Below are 25307 nucleotides of genomic sequence, written 5' to 3' on the forward strand. Positions count from 1 at the left end.
ACCATTTATTGATAAGTCATTCTGCATCTGACTGCGATTAAAAGCATTTCTACTATTTCATGAAACCATAACTCTACAGGGTAAGCATAACCTCCTCTCAGGAGAAACCGAAGGACACAGGGCTAACTGGCCCAAAGCCATGGAGTAAAATGCCCTAGGATTTGCACCAGGTCAGCTTAGAACCTCATGGTTGACAGCGCTAGGGCTAGGGCTAGGGCTAGCCCTAGGGCTGTCAGTGAGGAGCTCCAGGGGAGGCCCACAGGCCTCATCACTCACTCCATCACCAGGGCTGACTATAACTGGCAGAGGCCTGTAACATCCATAGTACTGTCTACCTTTATGTCTTCACCAGGACCTAACACAGGGAGGGCTGGAAAACACACCCCAGCCTGTCTGCTGAACAGAACTCAGTAAAATCTGCATCACATAAAAAGTAACCTAGTTACTGGCAGATATGTCAATAATTTTTAATCTAAATAAATAATTCCAACATTTCTTTGTAGCCAAGTACGTTGCTTTCAAAAATGTATTTCTAATAATCTTCAATATCTCAAATAAGAAAACACTTTTTGATTTATAGTTTAAAAAAATATACTTTGGAGATTTTTTTAATTCAAAGAATATTAAATTATTAGAATACATTTATAAATATTATTAAAATTTTATTACTATGATGGGCAACTTAGACGTAACTCTCAGAAGCAAATAAAGCAAGAACATCACACACAAGGATTCAGCTCAGGGTAGGGTCTGCATTTCTGGTGGGCCAGTGAGGTGTGTACCCCCACAGTGTAAGATGCACACATGCCCTCCCATGTTGTGTGTCAAACAGGAGTGACAAGGGAGACCACCTGCAGATCAAGGCGGTAGCGAAGGTGTGAGAGGACCCAGGTAATGTGGGGATGGGGTAAACAAAGGGCATAGGCAAGAAGGAGCCACACACAGCAGATGGTGTGAGCTACCGCTCACAGTGTTAGTCGCTCAGTCGTGTCCGACTCTCTGTGACCCCATGGACAGCCTGCCAGGCTCCTCCGTCCATGGGATCTCCCAGGCAAAAATACTGGAGTGGGTTGCCATTTCCTTCTCCAGGGATCTTCCCAACCCAGGGATCAAACCCTGGTCTCCTGCATGGCAGGTGGATTCTTTACCATCGGGGCCACCAAGGAAGCCCCATCACGAGTCTTCTTTAAGTCTGCGGTGAGAGCTGATGTGCGGAGAGCACATCCAAGATGATGGGAAGAGCAGCTGAGAGAACGGATCCACTGACATGACGGAGCACAGGAATGGGCTGATGAAGAGGGAGACAGAGACCACAGGTGAGGGGGACTCACCAGAGAGCCATGGAAGACAGACTCACAGAGGGAGGGGCCACATTCACCTGCAGTTCACTTTCTAAACCAATAAATGCAGTCAGCACCTCGCAGCACTAAGCTTGAGGAACCGCAGCACTTAGCTGTAACACACAAGGGATTAAACCATATCACCCAGATTTAAAACAACGTTACTAATAGATCAATTTATCGACCATCACCAATCACAGATTATCTTTGTGTCTACAGAGGTCCATGAACACAGCAGTGAGTGTCACGGTCATTCTTGAGAACCCAGGGTTTAAAACAACTATGGTCTCAGAGTGGAAGCCAAAAACTCAGGAGTTCTAGTTCTCTGGTAAAGAACAGCACAGAGGGGGACTTAATGCAGAAGTGTGCGTATACCAAATGAAGGTCAGACGACACGAAAAAGTTTTCTTTGTACCAGTATGGCAAGAGAAAAAAGATAAAAAAAAAAAAAACTAAAGTCCAGCAGCACATAGACATGGCAACAACAGAAAGCCAAGGAGAGACAACAATATTTACATTTCAAGTAGAGATTAATTCAATAAAACATTTTCAGTATTAAAGTCTTTTACATTTTAATTACTGTGTAACTTTTATAATTTTATTGGGCTTTATAATTTTATAGGACTAAGAAGTATATACATTTGCATTAACACAGTTTTATGCATTAAACAATATTTTAACAAAAATAATTCAAGACAATATTGAGTCCAAAAGAATTATTTTTTTCCTTAAGGAAGTCCACATGTTACTCAAGGTAAAGAAACCCAGGCAATTAGATACTGCACTTTTCTTGTGAACTCAATTTTTTCATTTGGGTATTCAGATGATTTTTTTAAACTATAGCAATAAAAAGATAATCTATGTTAGTGGATATAATCTGAACGTCTGTCAATCACTACTTATCTGGACAACCTGGCTTAAGAAGCAGTCAGACAATACATTTCTCTTTGTCAATTATCAACTGTGTAGAAAATCTACTCTTCTCTCACGTTAAGGACAAACCACACAGGCTATAAGACTCCGCCCTGTGTAATACAGTGTTCACAATGACCAGGTGTGTTGACTGCAAAACAGTTGAGTCTTCGGACCCAAAAACATGACCGTAAGTACTATAACCAACTTTACATTTTAATGCAGGTGTCATGTCAAAACCTCACTTTACATTACATGGTTAATCTTCAGATTACTTGGTAAAGTTATCTACTGTTAAGTGCCTGTTAAAAAAAAAAAAACAAAAAACTATTATATCAGATACAGGAAAACGATCCACTCAGTAGTTAGCAGTGTTTCCCCATAACTTTTGAACAATATGTAATTACTCAAGTGCAGTGAACAAACAATGCAAAGTTTCACTCTCAGTGTATTCAACACTCAGCTTCTTTCCTGCCCACAGGTTTCTGACTTCTGCTGGCTCCTCAATAATTAGCCCTCCTTTGAAGGTGGAATATTAACTTCACTTTATAATATTTTAGCTGCCAAAACCTCAGACGTCAGCAGCTGTTCTTACAGAACAAAGACAAGATGAAGGAATCCACAGGAAGTCTACATCCGGAGCAGAGGGGTCAGTGCCCAGTCCTGACACACTACCTGGTCAGTCACCACTGGAGGGAGGACAATTCCTGGACTCTAAGAAGCGAAATCCATCTGACTCTAATCGCCAACTTCATAAATGAACTTGAAGATAAAATCTTGTACGGATCTTCAGACTGCATGTGAAAATGAGATGGAGCAGACCTTTAGGGAATCTTTAGTGAGACTGTCCTATTAAAGACATAAACTCCATGGGCAATCTCTTCAGATCCAGTGATTTTTTTTTTTTAAATGACATACTCACTCCATGAGTTCCTCAAACTCCCTTACTTCACAGGATGATGGTTTTGACTTGTCATTTATTTTCTGTCATCAAACACCTTCAATACTTTTCTCTTCAGAAGATATTCGTGGTGTACCTTTTCTTTTCCGTACTCTACTATACTTATAAAATAACCAACATTTTCAGTATGACCCATAATAACATTTCCATCTACAGTTTAATAACTTCAGAGGCATATTAATTTAGCATAAAAGACATTCTATTTCCATACACTTCCTGCTTTTCAATAAACACAGTACTGGGAAGGAGTTAACTGCTAATGCTCCTATCAATCCTGTAACATACTGTATCCACTGCTTTTCATAATGTTTCTACTTTTATATACAAAATATATACACTTCCCAAAATCTCAGGAGCCCGACTCTTTTTGTGAATATAACCAAAAGCCAACCAAGTTGTTACTGGAAAATCATATTGGTACTTCATAGTTTTCTGGTAGAAAAGTGAAATCAGTACCTTTTAGATCCTTCCCAGCAATTAAATATACTATAATGCTACACATATGCATCTAAAAAATATAAAAGGAAATCTGGGGGAAAAAATCCATTAAGTAACTCGCCAATCCTGTAACTCATGGCACCAGATGGTATCACACATACTTCTGATATGAGAGCATGGCTGTGTGCCCATCAGAAAGAACACAACTTTGACCAAAGCCAACAATTCACAAGGCTCCTTCCAGAGCCCGCCTGCTCCGTCACGCCCACGTCACCACACACCACACCTAGAATGGAAAATACATTGATATTTTCCAACTGTGTCCTCTAAATTTTCAAAACAACTGAATTTCATGTGTATTTATCAATAATAATATATACTTAGTGGAAAGTATTTAAGTCAATGAATCGGTATTAAGTAATCCAGACTATAAACTATATGCAAGTCAAACCAATTCTCCACACACTTACTCAAATTTGAAGTGATAAATTCCTTTAAAGAGATTATTTAAAATAATTTTTTCTATTTTATACCCAAAAGATCAAACACCACTGACTACCTGTAACAAAAGTTTATGTTCCAAAATCTTGAAAAGTCACACATAAACCTGCAACAACAAATGCCTTTAAAGTACTAGAAAAAATATTTTTAAAATAAGGGATTCTGAAAATTAGTAACTAAAACCATTCAAGAATAACACTGACCTAACAAGACAAACACTTTACTTTTGCAATTTTTATTAATATATGATCATCCCCGAGGGTCTTACCTGCTAGCCTTTCAAAGGCAATGCACACCTTGGGGGGGAAGAGGAGGGGAGGCCTTCACAACACTGGATGTGGGGAAATGAAAGACAAGAGGTCAAGGTGCCCAAGTGATCAGCCCACTAATGTGGAAACAACAAACAGCATTCAGGTGGTTACTGGCGCCCATGTAGGATAGGACACACTCTCCCTACGAAAGGGGCCACTACACACCAATCCAGACCATCAGGAACCACCATTCTCACATAGGATGTCAGTGGGATTCCACTTAATCTCAACCAGTTAAAATTTTTAAAGAATGTATGCCAAGGTAACAGTCCATTTCAAACCCGTTTTAACAAAGTACCCATGCACCAGTATGTATGTATACATTCTCTATGTGTCACTTTAAACATCTTCGCTATTTAAAGTCAGACTGAAATTAGTAACTTTAGATATAGTGCTGCTAACTTTAATGTATTCTGGCCAAGAAAAGGTAGCTCAAAGGTAACTCTGAATGCACTTGATAAAAACACGTCAGTGGTTGTTTGAGAAATAAGTTCTTATTACACGACCACCTGTCTATTTTCTTCAGAAAGCAGAACTCTTAAGAAGGAAGGATTTTCAACAAAGTAGTACACCCAGGCTCTATGAGATGAGAAACAGTGACCCAAAGCCTCAAGTCACTGTGGTCAAAGCAGAGCACAGGTGAACTTTCAATTCAGAAATACACAGCTGCCAGAGTTAAGGTAAGTGGACAAAATTAATCCCAGTCAGTACTAAGAGCACTGGGGACAGATACTATGAAGAAAACTAAAATGTATATTTGGATAATCTGTAATCTAAATTTTATAAAAAACTGCTAGAACTCGGGCATCTCTTTTAATAATATTTCTAGTGAAATCAAGTTGAAAACATAATACCTGGGATTATTCCTAACAAGAAATTAAAGCCTATTAGGAAATCTGTACTCTGAAATACTCTGCAAATTCCAATTTGCAAGAAGTATACCATACGGGATAAATAATGAGAGGTGGGTATAGATGAACAGCTACAAGAATTCCAATTTTTGCAATCTCAGCAAGTTACTGTACACACACATCAATATAACAGAAATGGCACCGTTTCTGAAGACACATTCCACATTTTATTTACAATTTAAGACTAACTTTAATCTCCAAATCACATATCCATACACCTAATTCCTTTTTGATTTCATTTAAACGTAAATGCATGGTCTGTCCAACAAAGACTGTAAACAAATATTTACCACATCTGTTACATGGAACACACAGGAACAGCTTGTAACAGAAATTCATCCACCTCCCCCACAACATTTTTTATTATAAATACAGGTATCAAAACAATCCTGAACATATTTTTGATACTACTAGTAGTCAGCACCCATACCGCTTCAAAAATGAACACATTTTGTGACAATATTCATTGTACCTGCTACTTTAGACAATTTCAACTGAAGCTCTTTCTCTAAGCAAGATGATGGAGCACGCCACTCGAGTTTCCTTCTCGGCTTTCTCATCAGAAACACACCTGCCTGCACAGCCAGCCGACACTTCTTGCTGTGCTCTCACCTGCAAACCTGAGCTCCAGTGAGGACTCCAGGTGCGTGCTTAAGTGGTGGTGCCTTAACAAGAAAAGACTGCTGAATTTTCTTCCTGTTACCTGAAAACATAATGGGTGTACATATATTAAATATATTCTTACAAATGTCCAGGTCATGTTTACCAGCTGGAATTATCTTACTTTAATGTGTGGGTATTTTGCATTGTGATATTTAATCAAGACATTAACATGAGTAGAAGGTTGCTGATTTAAGACAAGTTTGAGATCCACTAAAATTAATTGTTGTATGTTTGTCCTTCTGGTGGCTGTGGAAGCTTCATATTTTCTTTGGACATCATTAGACGTCTTAGCTCTTGAAGTACAACTTTAATGCTATATGAATTTTGCCATTTTGCTAACACTGGTATGCTTCGTGCATCCACCTGAAAGGAGGGGAAAAGTACAGTTAACTACGAAGTTTAAAGTACTTGGGCACCAATTTACTAGATGTACTTTAATAAGAAGGGCTTTAAAAATCCACAGTCAGGCACTATTTTCACAAAAGCAAACATTATAAAACCACAGATCCACACAATACTTAGGGCCACAATCCAAGGCCTGGGCAGTTACTCACACCAGGGATCAGCAAATAGTGTTAACCCTGACTTCTGCTTTCAGATCCCACTCCAGCGTGCTCTTTGCACTGTGCTGGACTCGTCTTCCACTGGGGGAGACGGACAGGCTGGGGCTATAGCCTCTTCAAAGCCTTAGCCACAGGAACATGCTATCGCCTGGCCTATCTGGCAGCTCCCTGGAAACTTGCCCACTGAGGACCATCTATTCCCCGACCACCCCCTCTCTACCCTGGTACCTGTCAAAAATAACCAGTGTCCAATGTGTAACAGCAGAGACACAGACTACTATGTAGAAAATACACAGGTACCATAGACATGTTGTACAGCACAGGAAAAGATAGCCATAATTTTGCAATAACTTTAAATGGAGTATAACTTATAAACTACTGAATCACTATACTGTACATCTGAAACAGATATAATAATTGTAAATTAACTATACTTCAATAAAAAATATAATTTTTTTTAAATTAAAGAAAAAACTGCTTTAATAGTTCTACTGCCTGAAGCAGCAGCAAGAGGGCAAGCAGGAAGGGGACCAAAGACGCCACAGGAAACGCTGGGAGAGATGTCCAGTGAGGCTACAAAGTCCCACACACACCTGAGGGTCCAGGAGACACACACGTGTGCAGTGCTGCGCACAGGCTTCAAAGCCTGAGAAAGCTATAAACTCTCACCTATGGCTGACCCTGATCAACATACAGACATTTTGATTATGCACTATAACCAAGTAGAATTTGTCCAGGAAGGGCAAGGTTGGCTCAACATACAAGGATCAATGTGACACACCATATTAACAGAAAAACGCACAACTATCTCCACAGACACACAACAGCTTCTGACAAAATCCAACACCTTTCATAATAAAAATACTCAACTAACTAGGATTATCAACCCAATGAACAGCTTCCACTCGCTTTTCTGTTGTTTTAATGTTCTCCTAACTATAAACTTATAGGTTGTGTAAAAATAAAATAACAACTTTAACTTACCATTCCACTGGAATTATTTATTCCATTCATATTAATTTTGGTTACAAATCTAACTGATGGAGGAGCTTCTGGGTATTTAGGTCCACATTCTACTTTCAAGCTATATATTCTGTTCTCATAATTTGTCTGGAAGGCAGAAATAATAACAACAATATTCAAGCGCTAATAAACTGGAAAAGCACAAGATAAATGTACTTAACATTGCCATGTGTGTGAATTTACTTTTCAACAAATTTATTTTATCTATATGGTTAGCAAAAATACAGTTAGTGTGCAATTAAAACAAGAAAATAAAACATAAATGAAAGTGAAAATTTAATACCTGATGATTCTTGTATAAATCTGGAAAAAAAGAAGCTGACCATCTATGGATCTCAGTCACCCCAACAGATCCATGGCTTTCTCTCTCATAGCAAGAGATCTCCCCAGTGGAGGTGGATCTCGGGTGTTAATAACCATGGTTTAAAATGTATACAACAATCTTGTTCATATATTAATAAATGTTTCAGTATTTTTAAAAAGTAAGCAGCTATATAAAACTCATCTAAGTTTAACAGCAAGCATATATTAACAGTATGCCCAGGACCCAGAGAGGCTTAAAAAGAACTAAAAAGGTCAAGGAGACACCTGTCTGTCGCTCTCCGCTCACATGCATACCATCCTCTCTAGCACTTGCAGTAAAAGAACAATAATTAGGTAACCAACAAGGGCCCCACTGTACAGCACAGGGAACTATACTCAGTATTTTGTGATAATCTTTAAGGGAAAACAATCTGAAATAAAAATAGACACATAGGTAGATAAAACTGAATCACTCTGCTGTACACCTGAAACTAAGACAACACTGTAAATCAACTACAAGAAAAAGAAAACAAAAAAAGCCCCTGAAAAATCTCATACTCTTAAAAATACTCAAAGTACATGGAAACAATCAGAATTCTCATCCTTTGCTAGGAGTAGGGAATGGTATAACTATTATGGAAAAAATATGGGATTTTTTTCCCATGCATTTCACTACACACATTCAACTCCCCTTCCCTAACTCCCCTGCGGCTACTGCTGCTAAGTCGCTTCAGTCGTGTCCGACTCTGTGCAACCCCATAGACGGCAGCCCACCAGGCTCTGCCGTCCCTGGGATTCTCCAGGCAAGAACACTGGAGTGGGTTGCCATTTCCTTCTCCAATGCATGAAAGTGAAAAGTGAAAGTGAAGCCGCTCAGTCGTGTCCAACTCTTAGCGACCCCATGGACTGCAGCCTACCAGGCTCCTCCATCCATGAGATCTTCCAGGCAAGAGTACTGGAGTGGGGTGCCCTTGCCTTCTCCGTGTAACTCCCCTACTATGCAGCAATTCCAACCCTAGGCATTTCTGATCCAAGAGAAATGGAAACAAACCTACGTTCACAAGATGACCTGTAATCACAGCAGCTTTACTTGCAATAACCAGAGAGAACCATGATCAGAGGAAGTGACAAGCACACTGCGGCATATCCCCACCATAATAAAAAGAAACAAACCACTATGCAGCGCATGAATGAAACAACGCAGGTGAACCTGAGGGGCACCAGTCAAAAGGAGCAGGCCTCTCGGTACACACACATGATTCCACTTGCACCATGTTCTATGATGGGCAAAATACTCTAGGGCACAGAAGTAGTAACTGGGTCAGGTCTGGGGTCGAGGAAGGGCAAGGGACTCTCTAGGGTGACAGAAATGGTCTGTATCTCGACACAGGTGCAGGTAACAAGATATACCTTTTGAAAGTCATGGTAAGACCTATGCATTTAACTACATGCAAATTATAAAAGTTTTTAAGTTAAAAACAAACAAACAAACTCTAAACTAACCTACAATGCTTAAAATTAAACATCCTAACTTTTGATACCCTGGATTAATTTCATCATCACTGGATTTTAAATTAACAGCCAATCCTTTCTGTTACCTAACAAAAGAGTAGAGAAGAGAGTAATAAGTAAAAGGAACTACTATTTACGAACTATATACTAGAGTCAGATACTCTCCTATTGCCTAATTATTAATTTAATTCTCAAAATTTCTAAAGTGATACGGTACTGCACTTACATAAAAGTAAACTTGGAAAAGTTACTAAATCTCTAATGCTAAAAATTTAACAAATGTGGAAAAACAAAACTGGATTTATTTAAATCCAAATAAATAATAGAATAATATAAAGCAACCAGGGATCTTAATAACATAAAAAAACAAGAAACAACTAACCAAGCAACAGAATGTTAAGGCAGCAATTTTCACATTACCCTAAAGCTGGGACAAAACTGTTCTAAATGTGGTACCCTGCAGAGAAAAAACAACCAAGATGAGATGCCAGCTCCTGCAAGTTTAATTAAAAGGCAACTGAACGAAAGCTGAGACCACAACCCCTCACCCAGCCCCCCAGCTCAGCGAGGGGGGCTGAAGCCTGGCTGGAGGACAGAGTCCACTCAGGCTGTGCCCTCCTGCACCACAAGAAGGGGAAGGGGCTCCAAGTCGACCAACACAGAAAGCGGCAGGAGGCACACCTGTCTCTGAAACCCTGCCAGCTGGCCCACCCCCACATTACCCTACAACAGCCAAGCCCCCAGTGGGCACAGCCGGACACAGGGGCTTCCTGTGGCTCAGTGACACCAGGGAACAGCCAATGCGGGGCTCCTGCGGATGACCCGAACCGGGAGAGCAGTATCTGCAAACTGGATTATGGGGCTGAGGGTCTTACTTCACACAAACTCCAATACTCTTCAAGTTCTCTCAGAGGAACAAATGGGAGAAAAATCAAATCTAAGTAATTTCAGGACTTCCTGGTGGCTCAGTGGTAAAGAATCTGCTTGCCAATGCAGAAGACGTGGGTTTGAGCCCTGATCCGGGAAGATCCCACATGCCGCGGAGCAACTAAGTTCGTGCGCCCAACTATTGAGCCTACGTGCTGCAACCACTGGCTCCTAGAGCCGTGCTCCACAAGAGAAGTCGCTGCAATGAGAAGCCCGAGCACCAGAGCTAGAACGGAGCCACCACTCTCCACAACAAGAAAAGCCGATGCAGCTGTGAAGATCCAGCACAGCCAAAAATAAATAATTAAAAAAGAAAAAATCTAATTAATTCTGAAAACATACTCTACTCAGTTCAGACTGTCCAATCTTCAAGTTATTCATTAAGTAAGAATGCTCAAAAGTTATAAGCACTTACTTTTACCAAACAGACCATGGTGATACTGTTCACAGGTAGTAAAACATCAAGGTTTTCATTACAAATACTGAGTTATAAAACAACATTTTTAACCATCAGCATTTTATTTCCTTCCTTACATGTCTAATGGAAAAATCAGAGCAGTGGAGGAAGAGGGAACTTGTTAGTTTAGCAGAGTACATGAATTCTACAAAGGAATACCAGAAAATGGTAAACAAACATTTGTCGGAAGTTATCAATGCTAATTACCTGGCCATTTTTCTTTTATAAAAATCAAAAAAATCTATATTCTACCCAACAGCAAAACAGTTGAAAAAGTCCCATTACAGGTAGCAACCAATACACAAAACCAAAGACTAAAAAGAAACTTCAAATTTGCGTTCTTTCTAACAAAGTCAAAGGTCATACAAAACGTATTTAAAAGACTTGCTGCAGGGCATGCCGCAAATGGGGCCTTTGAGTGAAGAATGCAAGGTACAAAAAAATTTCCCAATCTAAAAAAGATTTTGAGTAAAAATAAAAAGTCATGAACTTGAGAAAGACCTAAAAATAAAACAATAGGTCTGTGGCCAACAACACTAGGAAACATGCAAGAATCAGCCTTTCTGACATATTTTACAAGTGAAGACATCGAAGCCAGAACATTTCCAAGGCCAATCAACTGTCACTGGCCAACAGCAACGTGCACTCAACACAAACCAGTTTAGGAACCCTGTTGATACACACGGCCGGTTAGCAGCGTGTTACATACAGCACATTGTTCGCTCTTCCCAAATACCCCTCCGCTCCGTGCCTCACCTTTTCTCCTCTCTATCTGGAATGCTCTCCATCCCCATCATCACCTTCTGAAATCCTACCAGCCAGTCCTTTAGGTATTCCAAAGGCAACTTCCTCCACTGTCCAGCCTTCCTCAATTATTCCAGCTAGAAGAGACATATTCTACAGTCCCACAGTGAACTCACTCTGCCACATTCGGTCTGTCGTCTGCATTCATGCCTTCTCCTCTACTGAATTGCAAACTTTGACAGCAATGATCACACCAGTCTTCGCCCCCACTCCTCCAGAAAATCCAGCATCAACAAATGTACAAAAATAAGTAAAAAGTGAGGAACTCTTTCAGTTAAAGTTATCTTAACTATTTACTTTAATATTAATAACATAAAAAAATGCATACTCAAAAGTTACAATATATATTTATAGGAAATAAATGTAATGTATGCACTGACCCGTGGTGGCCCAATGATCATGCCTGTCCACCTTGTGAGTGTCATGTCTTCATCATCTTCCAGGCCCCAGCTGACCGTACCGTCGCCTACTCCTTTCTGTCCTTCTTCAAGTTCTTCCAACAAACGAAAATTACGAGGAACTTTAACGCCTATACAAAAGGAAGCCAATGTAAGTAGCTCATAATTATAAGGGCTACACACAGTCAAATTCAGCTTTTCCCAAATTAGCTGTTAATAATTATTTACTAAAAAGGCAAAATTCTCTAAAAAGTCTTCTGCCCCAGGAAATGCTGAATCTAATAATAATAAGTCTTCAAAATGAAAAAGCCTCAGCTAGCATTGTTCCAAACATAACAGCAGCACAGAACATGTATCTCAACACCTAACCAGTTTTACAGTGACATAAATCAATCACAAGGGAATCATCACAAGTGACTATTTTCCCATAATTGAGATTTCTGCCAAGAACAACGCATCAGGTAAACAGGCATGACCAGAAAGTGCCATAAAAGTGTCACTGCATTAGCACATACTCTCCAGTGATCTGTAAAAAAGAGAACTACATTCCATTTGTAAAAAGGCACCAAGAGGCACTACTTTCTAGAATGCTGACCCCACCCTGGGTCCTCAACCAGTGTGCTGGCTGCCTAATAACCACAGTGTCCTGCCTCCCCTGTGAGCAGGTCCGACGATGGAGAGCCAGTCTCCTGGTGGCTAATTTCCTATGACATGTCCGTCCCACCCTGGCCCAAACCAGCGACACTTTTACAGCCCTTCTCACATCTCCACTTCTGAACCCTTTAGACCTCATCACTCTATTTCTCAAATCTTAATAAAAAATTTTCCCCTCTGCCCAGAACCCCAGCCTTTCACAGTCCCCACCACCTCATTCTCACTGAACCCGGTTTTGCCACCATCACCACCCTGACCTCCAACCCCTGGAACCAGCAGGGCTGGTGATACAGCATGTGACTTGATCACAGCCTCTCTCAGGATCACTGGCCTGGCCTCTCCGGAGGATAGACCCTGTGGTCTTGCGAGCTCTCTACAGCACCCAGCCTGAAACACTTCCCAGCCCCACTGCGCAAGTTCTGAGAAAAACCAAGACCCTTCCGCTGGCTCTGGAGTACTGTCTCCCTCCTTCCCTTCCCACTCTAAAAAGCAAGCACCACACATAATTGCGAGGCAGGAAAAAACGGTGACATCTCTTTTAAGGAGACTGTCATTCTGCATAACTTATCTCTCCTGCTGAAACTAAAACACCTCTTTCAGGGTTTCCCTGGTGGCTCAGTGGTAGAGAATCTGCCAGCCAATGCAAGAGACACGGGTTCAATCCCAGTCTAGGAGGATCCCACATGCCGCAGAGCAACTAAAACACCTCTTTCAGTTACTAATTCATAGTAGTCCTTCCGGACAAATAATGAAAAGCCAATAAATATTGTAACTTAGAAATAGTAGCCATTTTATGTACTGTGCTTCAGAAAAAGCACTTTAAAATTTTGGGCCACAGAAACATGGATATGACAGAAACCACAAAACAAGAGTAAGCATTATTACAACTATAATAACTATCAATAACCACTTGCTTACCGTACCCTCTACACTAAATAAACTATCCCACTGGATCCTAAAAGCACCCATTTTACAGCTGTCAAAAGTAGGAGTTTGAAGGAGTTAAGTGACCTACTCAAGGTCACACAGTTTTAAGTGGCAGCTGTTGCTGTTGTACTAAGTCGTGTCAGCCCCAGTATTAAAGCCCACTTTCCAGACCGAAGTCACTCTCAAGCATTAGGCTCTCCAGGCAGCACCATGGGCACAGACCAGGCCTCCGACAGCCGCAGCCGCTCCCAGTGCTGCTGCCGCTCGGGCAGGGCCCCTGCAGTGTCCTCACCTATACAAGGGGAACCGCCACAGTCTCTACTTCACAGAGCCACTGTAAGGTGATCGATCTCAAACAGGATAAACGATGACTCTCATCATTTTAGTGTTCATATTAACAAAAATTACACAAAGCTTCCATTCACCTTGACCTACGTTTTGTGAGAATTCAAGCTCTCTGCAGTCCTGAAGAATGACCTAGAAGGGGTCCCTGAGCCGAGAGTTTCTATGCACTCACACTGTGCTCGCACCCTGGAACAACAGCCACTCTGTCAGAATCTCCACGATCTGTTGCTCCTGAGCTGCTCTTTAAAGGAATATGAAAGGAGCCTGATCACCCTCACCATCTATGAAATCATTCCCCAAGAAAAATTCTCTATTTATGTGTAATTTCCTTTCCTCCTTTTCAAACACAATTCAGTCAGGAGAGCTTTATAAGCATCCAAAACTACAAAGTAAAAAATGTAAAGATGTTTCTTTTTATGTAAGTGCCATAAAAGCAATAAACTGAGTGACTGCTAAACTTCTCACCATTTCTCAAAGCAGCATTTTGGGAAAATAGTTCTAAGATTACCAGCAATGTTAACATTTAAAGGGTTACAGCAGCTAAGGTTGTTCTGTTTTTTTGTTTTTTTTTTAAGTATAAGACTCAAACAAATCTCAATAAGCTCTATTTTCAAACTGAGGCCTGGAGTACTCTGGCTTCATTTCACGCACCAATGTCTGTAAAGAGAACACACCACAAGGTGGGGCTGTGGGGCTGTGAATGCTGCAGCAGGTGCATAAGCTGCCCTCTGATCGCTGGCTGGCTCTCAGCCCTTTCCTGTTACTTCCACTTGCCTTTATCCTGTGTGTGTCTATGTGTGCCTGGTGATGGTACTATTCTTATTTAATAGTTTTAAATATTTTAAGCCCTTAGTCTAAGATCTTCATTAAAGGGAATAACAAAACAGCCCATATATATGATATGAGTTCCAAAGGTCAACCTCTTAGCCAGAACTCTCACTGCCTGGGAAAACAAGAACTAAACCCTAAAGACCATCCGCCAGACTGACAAATGTTATCTCTGGCAACGCCTGGTTTGACAAAGATATGGAGATGAAGGCTCTTCCACTGCTGAAGCTGGAATAAACTGGCACAACTACTTCAGGAGGAAACTGGTAACATTTACAGAAATGCTGGCACTGGGCTAGAGAAAGGCAGGAACACTCACGTACTCTGATTTCTAACCGTGAAAATTTAGAAACAACCCAGACATAACATAGCATAACCCATGACACAATGCTACTGCAATTAAAATGAAAGAATCAGAGCTACAAGTATCAATTAATGCTGAAATTTTAAAACACATTGTTTAATGAGTGCACAGTTTCAGGTTTACGGCTGTACAACAAAGTGAATATGAAATATTGCTGAACTGTACAGAGGAAGTTAAGACAGTACACTGTCTATTACATACACTTTACCAAAATCACAAAGAGAAATAAAAAAGGTATATATCAACAGATCTTTATACTGTTCTGAGTACACACACATCTAGCAAGAGTATAAAAATACTTGTGGAACAGACTCCAAAATCAGAACACTGATCACCTCTGGGCAAAGAAGTGGCCTAGTACTTTGAAGGGTGCAGGTAACGTCTTGTTTCTCCAAAAAACAAAACAACCTGAAGCAAGAAAAATTTATTACCATTTGGGAGAGCTGGGGGTAGGGGTGTGGGGGGGTAACATGTATATTCACGCATTTTCTTGTGTTTTAAATCTTTTGTCTCAACAGAAAAGGAGAAACAGTATCCAAAAAAGGAGAGAGGGAACTGCAGGCAATGTTTGGGGACAGCAGTTGAGGATAAATGAGCAAAGAGCCAGAAACTGTCAGGAGGGACAGGTGCGCTTGCAAATTCAGACTTAACCTGTGGTGACAAGGACCCAGGGAGGGACTGAAGCCCAGACTTGAAGGACGGGGAGGTGGGGTACAGTATCAGCTGTGATGAAAGAGGAATCAGGGGAAAAACACCACACGCCTCCACTAAGGAAAATGTGGTACATTTTATTGTAGTTCTGTGATTTTGTCATCTGACAACCAAAACTAAACGTCAAGTACGAGCTAGGAACTGTGCTAGGCCAACGGGATCTGACACTGACGGCCCTGCCTTCATGGAGTGCACAGCACACCAGGGCAGCAGGACAAGGAAAACAAGGGGAGGAGCAGCGAGACGACCGCGGCGGCGGGCACGCTCCATAAGGCAGTGGATCTGCTCTGCCACAAAAGCAGACAGCTGCGTACTTTGACATCAACTACGGAGCTAAAACTCACAGGTGATGACGTCCAACCTTTGCCCACTCCACCCCAGCTCAATGATCGACGTGTGCAAGCCTCCTTCTGGAGGGAGTCCACTGGACTGGGCAGAAAGGAGAACTCCTGTCCCTGGTCTCTGCCCCCCACCTCTATCCTCGGGTTCAGAATCCCTGCAGAACCACAGTATTCCCAAAGCTCCTCCCAGGTTTAGGACCCTTGAATTTCATTTGAAGGAGTTTCAAAACAAGAGACATGACTCGAAGAAGTTAAAAAAAACACAAATGCAAAGGGGGAAAAGTAATAAATATAAGGTGTAAAAATTTTAAAGAGTGAAAGTTGCTCAGTTGTGTCTGACTCTTTGCAACCCCATGGACTATACAGTTCATGTAATTCTCTAGGCAAGAATACTGGAGTGGGTAGCCTTTCCATTCTACACGGGATCTTCCCAACCCAGGATCAAACAAACCCAGGCCTCTTGCATTGCAGACAGATTTTTTTACCAGCTGAGCCATAAGGGAAGCCCAAGATTACTGGAGTGGGTAGCCTATCCCTTCTCCAGTGGATCGTCCCGACCCAGGAAGTGAACTAGGGTCTCCTGCATTGCAGGCGGATTCCTTACCAACTGAGCTATAAGGGAAAAATTTTAAGTTGATTTTTAAACAACTAAAACCCTATGTCAATAACCAGTTCCACTTAAGTAGTAAGTGGATAATATATTTCACAACTGTGAAACACAAATGATAATTAACAAAAATATGCAGATAAAAAATATTATTATTAAACTCCGATCAAAAAATAAAATTAACACCATGGTAAACACAATGCTGACAAAACAGTGGAAAAACTATTTATCCACCTTAACACATCACTGAAAACTGAATACACTTTGCTGAAGAGCTAACTGACAAACCATCACAAGAATTTTTAAATATTCATGTGCATTGACTTAAAATCCCACTGAGTGAAATTCGCCCCCAAGAGCAAAGCACAAGGAGGCAGGCAGCCTCCAGCACAGAGTCAGCTGCGAGCAGCGCTTCTCGGGCTGTAGGCTGGGCCCCTCCCAGCCCCCTGACTCTGAGCTGGCCTTGCCACTTGTTCTGGCAGAATGCGACACTGGTGTGGTTCTGGGGTCAGCCTTGTTAGAGCCCTGATACCTTCTGTTTGGTCTCTCTGAAGCCAACCCCCATTTAAGTTCTGACTCCCAGACACTACTGGGATGCAAGTAAGTCCAAACAAGACGCCTAGACTGACCACATGGACGAGAAACAAGGTCCTGGGCAAAAGGCCAAGCCCGTCGTCAGGCAAAGGGAGACAACCAGGCCCAGTCAGTCAACCCCCAAATCGTAAGAATAAATCTCTGTCTGAAGCCATATATCCATTTAAGATATTAAAATCTGTCTTAAAATTGATGAACTAATGGCACCCCACTCCAGTACTCTTGCCTGGAAAGTCCCATGGATGGAGGAGCCTGGTGGGCTGCAGTCCATGGGGTCGCTAGGAGTCAGACACGACTAAGTGACTTCACTTTCACTTTTCACTTTCATGCATTGGAGAAGGAAATGGCAACCCACTCCAGTACTCTTGCCTGGAAAGTCCCAGGGACGGCGGAGCCTGGTGGGCTGCCGTCTATGGGGTCGCACAGAGTCGGACACGACTGAAGTGACTTAGCAGCAGCAGTAAATAATAAATCTGAAAAAATTGCAACTCAACGGTGTACCTGTGAAGCATCTGAATTTACCTTCAATCACCAGGAAGACAAACCTCTGCATCACAGGGTTTGTGAAGTACCTGGAACCAAGGTGTGGAGGCTGCGCAACATACAGCAGACGGTGAATGACGCTACTGGTACAGGTTACAGCCAAAACCACTCTGCCCCAGCCACTCCCCAAATTCTGGACCTCTTCTTACATCCCATGTGCGATATACTAACTCAGGGAAGGAAGAAACAAGCAGCTTCGTGTGTTTATTTAATGAATGTACCCGAACACAAAATATCCTTAGTACTGTTCATTTCAGAAAAGTAAGCTCAAAACAAAATTTATGAGTAGAACATTATAATACACTAAGGAGGAAAGCTAGATTTTCCTTGAGTCATTTGTCTTCTCATCATTAAATCACTTACATAGAAACTGGACCGTAAGTAATGCCGAGACTACCAGAGGCGCTCAATAAACCTGGGGTGCGTTTCCGGCAGATGCTTACTGTCCACCTCTCTGTCTACACTTAAGGGCCTGTCCTGTAAGTGCTGCTGGTGGAGGACACAGACTCCTTTGCCTAGCATCTTGGCAGAGATGGCAAGCGAGGACGAGCACGGAAGCAGACGCATTCAAATGCAGTAAGCTGTCCCAAAAGATTTGCCTGAACATACTATTGGTGTCTCCGTGCGACAGACAAGCCAGTGAGAACAGAGTGACTCAACGTTCTCCAAGAGAGCTGACAGCACCGTTTACTTCAGGGCTAAGGAGGAATGCCTCCCTCAGAAGAAACGGGGGTGGAGGGTGGTCAGGGCGCCTTTGGTCCCTCGCTAGCAGGGACTTCTAAGGGGATCGAGGGCCGGCACACTCTCCCCTGACAGAGACCACTTCCAGGAGCACAACTGCTCGCCTGGGACTCCTGGGAGCTGCAGCTAGAAACAAAGGAGCGATCCTGCCAAGTCATTGCCGGTAGGTAAACACTTCAGAAAATTAAAAACTTCTCAATAACTTACGTATATCCTCTCAGGAAACAACCACTTGTATCAATACTGGTTAGTCAACCATAACTGATAATTGAGGGAGCAGGTGACACTACCACGAGAAACAAACAGTAAACCAAGCTCTGCGCTGTTGGTCCTTTTCAACAGCATTCCAGTCACTAGGCGGAAAAAAATCTTTGCATGATTATATACTAACAAAGAATAAACTGCTTGGAGCATACCTGTTACCTGGCTATATTTCTCTTTAATGTAACCTTAAACCTCACACCTGGCAAGGCAGGGTTTAGACTCCTGCCCTCTGTCAGATGGTAATCATGTACAGTAATCACAACCAGACCATCACTGAGAACTCACATATATCAACATTATGTTTTTAAAACAGAGTCAAACAATGAAGCACATATCAAATGCCAGACTTCCCATCTTAATAAAGTAGAAAAAAATAAATTGGACTTTATCAAAATTTACAACGCTGGGGTTTCAAAGGACACCATCAAGAAGGTAAAAGAAAATACAAACACATAGCTATGGAACTTGTATCCAGAGTATAGAAAGAACTTTTACTACTCAACAATAAAAAGACAGTTAACACAATTTTTTAAACATGGATAAGCCAGAAATAAGCCCACACTTGCATGAGCAATTGATCTACAACGGAGACAAGAATATACAAAGAAGAAAAGACAGTGACTTCAACAAATGGTGCTGGAGAACTGGACAGCAATATGGCCAAGAATCATACTAGACTACTCCCTCATACCATCTACAGAAACACACTCAAAACTGATCAAAGACTTAAACCTAAGACCTGATGCCTTAAAACTCCTAGAAGATACAGGGAGCATGCTCTCTGACATCAGTTTTAGCAATAATTTTCTGGATCTGTCTACTCAGGCAAGGGGGAAAAAAAGCAAAAATAAACAAAATGAGACTACATCAACTAAAAGCTTCTGCAGAGCAAACAAAATTATCAACAAAAGAAAAAGGAAGTTTATGGAATGGAAGAAGACATTTGCAAACACTGAAATCTGACAAGCAGTTAACACCCCAAATATACAAAGAACTCATACAATTCAACATTAAAAACAAACAAGAAAATTGGATTTTAAAAAGTGGGCAGAGGATTTGAATAGGACATTTTCCCAAAGACACATAGATGGCCAACAAGCACATGAAGAGATGATGCTCAACGTCACTAGTCATCTGGGAAATGCAAATGAAAACCACAATGAGACACCACCTCACACCCATCAGAATGCCTGTCATCACAAAGACAACAAATAACAAGTCAGCAAGAAAGTGGAGAAAAGGGAACCCTTGTGTACTGCTCATGGGAGTGTAAATTGGTGCAGCCACCATGCAAAACAGTATAGAGCTTCCTCAAAAAATTAAAAATACAACTACCATACAATTTAACAATTCTACTCCTGGGTATTTAATGGACGAGAACAAAAACAGTATTTTAAAAAGATACATACATCTTTATGTTTATTGCAGCATCATGTACAATAGCCAAGATGTGGAAGCAACCTAAGTTCCCATCAACACATGAATGACTGAATAAAATGTGGCAGGCATGCACACACACCACAATACTGCTGCTGCTAAGCTGCTTCAGTTGTGTCCAACTCTTCGCAACCCCATGGACTGCAGCCTACCAGGCTCCTCCATCCATGGGATCTTCTAGCCAAGAGTACTGGAGTGGGCTGCCACTGCCTTCTCCAACACCACAACACTACTCAGCCATAAAAAAGAATGAAATCTTGCCATTGCAACATGGATGGACCTACATAGTATCATGTTATGTGAAATAAGCTTCTCCAAGCGAGGCTTCAACAGTATAATTAGAACCGGACATGGAACAACACACTGGTTCCAAATTGGGAAAGGAGTATGTTAAGGCTGTATGTTGTCACCCTGCTTATTTAACTTAAATGCAGAGTACATAATGCAAAATCCTGCACTGGGTGAAGCACAAGCTGGATTCAAGACTGCGGGAGAAATATCAATAACCTCAGATATGCAGATAATACCACCCTTATGGCAAAAAGCAAAGAAGAACTAAAGAGCCTCTTGATGAAAGTTAAAGAGGAGAGTGAAAAGCTGGCTTAAAGTTCAACATTCAGAAAATGAAGATCATGGCGTGTGGTCTCATCACTTCATGGCAAATAGATGGGGCAACAGTGGAAAACACTGCAGATGGTGACTGCAGCCATGAAATTAAAAGACGCCTGCTCCTTGGAAGAAAAGCTATGACCAACTTAGACAGCATATTAAAAAGCAGAGACATTACGTTGCCAACAAAGGTCCGCCTGGTCAAAGCTATGGTTTTTCCAGTGGTCATGTATGGATGTGAGAGGTGGACTATAAAGAAAGCTGAGTGCTGAAGAACTGATGCTTCTGAACTGTGGTGTTGGAGAAGACTCTTGAGAGTCCCTTGGACTGCAAGGAGATCAAATCAGTCAATCCTATAGGAAATCAGTCCTGAATATTCATTGGAAGGACTGATGCTGAAGCTGAAGCTCCAATCTTTGGCCACCTGATGCAAAGAACTAACTCAGTGGAAAAGACCCTGATCCTGGGGAAGATTGAAGGCAGGAGGAGAAGGGAACAACAGAAGATGAGATGGTTGGGTGGCATCACCAACTTGATGGACAGGAGTTTGAGCAAGCTCCAGGAGCTGGTGATGGACAGGGAAGCCTGGTGTGCTGCAGTCCATGGGGTCGCAAAGAGTCAGACATGACTGAGCAACTGAACTGACTGAAGTGAAATAAGCCACACAGAAAAAGACAGATGCTGTATGATTTCATTTATATGCAGCAACCGAAAGCTTACAGAATACAGTGTGATACAGAAGCGGCATCAAAAAAGCTGAAATCAAGAAACTAGTTTGGAATCAACATCGAGCTAAATAATCTTGGGAAACTCACTTTATATCTATATATTCACTGTTCATCTATAAAATGAACTTAGCTAGAGCCTAGATGATTCATAATGTACTTTCCATGAGAACTATTATTCCAGTGTATGTAAGCACCTATAAAAAGCCCTAAGAATTTCTCCCCTTCTGTGGTCTGAAATTTTGCTGAGTTACAACTTAAACTGAAAATAACATCCACTTTAACACAAATCAGCAGAGCCCTTGTAAACAAGAACACGCTCCCAAATCCAGTCTTGCAGTGCCATCTCACAGTATCTCAAACATCTTATAAATATAATGGCTCTTTTCTAACAGTCAATTACTTTTAAAACAAACTTTTAAATGCTGGGTTTCATTCCATTTATTCTATCAATTTTGAAGCTTTGTGTCAAAAAGCTCCCCAAATACTTGCTAAATGGATGTCTCCACATATGGGCAATCACTGCTTTTCATGGTTTCCATATGTGTGACTTTCAGTTACCACGATTTAAATGCCAATCCCCCAACAAGAGGGTTTGGACTCCAGTCTCCAGGGCACACACACTAGGAATAAGCGCACAGAGTCCACATGGCTGCTACTCTTCTGTCCACAAGACCAACAAGAGAACTCGGACTCCAGTCTCCAGGGCACACACACTGTGAGTAAACGCACAGAGTATACACGGCTGCTACTCTCTGTCCACAAGTCACTATGTGAGTAACTGCCGAGCAATCCCGACCAGCGGCCACACGCCACATCTCTCAGTCTGCAGGTGGTGGTTCACCACATGGCTTACTCAATTCACAGACAACAAAGCCTGTAGTAGAGCTGCCTCCTTGCGATTAAATTTTTGAATCACACATACTAAATATACTAACAAATTTCTATTCTGTAGAGTCATGCCCTATGAAATTATCTTGATTCCCAGAGGTGACTGTCTCTTGGGAAAGGGAAACCTAGCCAGTGGAGTCTCCACCACAGCCCTACTTCCGTCCATGAGAAGCACTAGACAGTGTGAGACAGGAACCTGCAGAGAGAAGAGAAGTATGAAAGCCACTCTCAAGTCTCAAAGGAAGTAAGATTCTTCATTTCAGGACTATTCCAAATTCACAATTCCAGACTGAGTAAGACACTTGAATTCTGATCTGGACTCTATTGCTAACCAACTATGTAAAAGCTTATAATTCCTTAGGCCTCAGTCTTCTCAACTGCAAAACTAGAGAACCAAGTGGTATGGCAAAGTATTTTCCAGTTTAAAGGACTCAGTCTAATTAGTACCAAGTCGCTTCAGTCATGTCTGACTCTGTGTGATCCTATGAATTGTAGCCTGCCAGGCTCCTCTGTCCATGGGATTCTCCAGGCAAGAATACTAGAATGGGTTGCCATGCCCTCCTCTAGGGCTTCTTCCAGACCCAGGGATCGAACCTAAGTCTCTTATGTCTCCTGCACTGACAGGCAGAATCTCTACCACTAGCGCCCCCCTAGAAGTCCCAAGTCTAATTAAAATTCTTCCCAATTTTTCTCCTTAGTAACACCAAGTGTAAAAGCATATGACTTAAATAATACATGTTAAAATAAAATGCTTTAAATAAGATATAAAAAAAATCTGTTGGGTGTTTTTTTCTTTCTGGCCAAACCGCTATTTTTACATTAATTTGGCTTAAATAAAAAACATGTACAGCACATCCATCTAGCTCATCTATTTTAAATTTCAAGCTTTATCATATTTATTTCACAAACAGGTACTGTTTCCCTCCCTTGCTACCAAGAAGCAAGCAATACCAAGGTATAACTAAGCGAAAACGTAATTTAAAAATAGTTATTTACAAAACATAGCCTAAAACTGCTTCTGCACTCCTCTCTCTCCATGCTGGATAATACTGTCAAGCTTACAAAACACAGAATAGGAATATATATGATATTGACCAAGGCAATTTTCAGCAACAATGTCAAAACAAGTTTCAGGATCTAAGAAAACATCCATTAACAGTCTAACAGTTATTCTTCCAAATTATGCTAAGATTTCAAAACTCATAGAACATAAAATCAGTGTAAATGTAAGAACTAGAATGCTGAAATATAAACTATAAAACTCAAGCTTCAGATGTACAACAAAATACGCTAATAACCTCTCCACAACTTCTTTATAACTCATATCAACTTCCAAAAATGACTTAAATGTTGTTATCAAGAAGTATCTGCCATTAATATAACCTAATCATTGGTTTTTTTCAAAATATTTCCACACTCTTTCATATGTAAAATGGTACAGGGGAAAAAACTGTGTTTAAAAAATGAAATCTACAAAATGAAAACTATCAAAATATACCATTTTATTACTAATTTTTCAAGAACCTAAAGATAGGATGCACAAGTCTTAAAAAAGACATGGCCCCATTCATGAGCACACTCGATTTCAAATAGCAAGGACAACAGCAGTCTCAACACTAAAACGTCACTTTTTAAATCATCCATGCTTTACCTCTTAGGTCTGACCCTAAGCGTGAAATAGTTCCGCAATGCTAAAATCGTTAAACAGCTTATCCTGACACCTGCACGGAACAGAGACACAAAAGACGCAATTTTTCATTAAAAGGTAGCTAGAAAGGTACTACCTCGAAAGTACCAATCGCAACATACAATGAAGTATTCCACTTAACGAAAATTCGTGCAATGACGGCAAGAAATACAAAACCACACTGTTCTCTAGTCAGGTTTCAATAACGATCAGAAAAACGAAAGACCACACGTACTAAGGTTTTAGGTTAATACAGCTTTCAACATTTTTAAACAGTCAAATTTCTAAAACCTCAGTGTTAACATCTAATTTCAAAATCTGTGCTTACAGGAAACCAAGATTGTATTCAGTAGAAGAGTTGAAAAGCTAATCTAAGAAGTCGTTTTTTCTTCAATGAGCGTTCACCTCGCTCGTTGCTTTTACTTGGCACCGCAGTTATCCACTCAAGGGAGACAGACCACACGCATTCAGTCAGGTAAGAATGGGCCCTCCGCCCACGTTAGGGCGAACCGGAGGATCCGACTCGCTCCATCCACGACCCCCACACGAGCCATCGCGCGCCGAGGTGGACAGCGGGCCGCCCCAGACTCCTCTCCTCGCTCCCGCATCACCCGCGGGACTCCGCCAGCCGGATCCTGCACCGCCTGCCGGACCCCCAGCGAGCCCGGCCCAGCCCAGCCCCCCGGCGCGCAGCCGACGCGGGGCACGACCGCCGCCCCGACGGTCGCCAGGACCCTCCCTGCTCCGCCTGCGCTACGCAGGAAGTCTGGCCATCGAGGGGCCGTACTGTGGCTTCTCTCACACAGCCAGGCCAGTCGCCAGATGCAAGATGAGACGCCGCGCGGGTCGGGGTGGAAAAGCAGGCAGCCGGGCAAGGAACCGACCTGTGGAGACCGCCATCTTCTCCTGCAGCCCGACGCACCGCTCAGACGCACGCGACGTCCGCGCCACTTCCGGGAGCGCCACCACCCGCCCCGCGGCTTCCGGCTCCAGGCTCCCTCTCCTCTGTTTCCGG

At 41.8% G+C, this 25307-nt stretch overlaps 1 protein-coding gene across 1 annotated transcript; it reads right to left on the reverse strand.

Annotated features, from left to right (window-relative positions):
* UBE2V2 (ubiquitin conjugating enzyme E2 V2) lies at positions 5519 to 25307 on the reverse strand. The gene is made up of 4 exons (XM_018058525.1): positions 25177 to 25307; positions 12007 to 12155; positions 7585 to 7710; positions 5519 to 6400 (listed from the first exon to the last, which is right to left on the reverse strand). Exons 1-4 carry the CDS (start codon positions 25190 to 25192, stop codon positions 6254 to 6256), a joined length of 438 nt encoding a protein of 145 aa, XP_017914014.1. The 5' UTR covers positions 25193 to 25307; the 3' UTR covers positions 5519 to 6253.

The sequence above is a fragment of the Capra hircus genome, chromosome 14 (assembly GCF_001704415.2).
Source record: "Capra hircus breed San Clemente chromosome 14, ASM170441v1, whole genome shotgun sequence".
NCBI lineage: Eukaryota > Metazoa > Chordata > Mammalia > Artiodactyla > Bovidae > Capra > Capra hircus.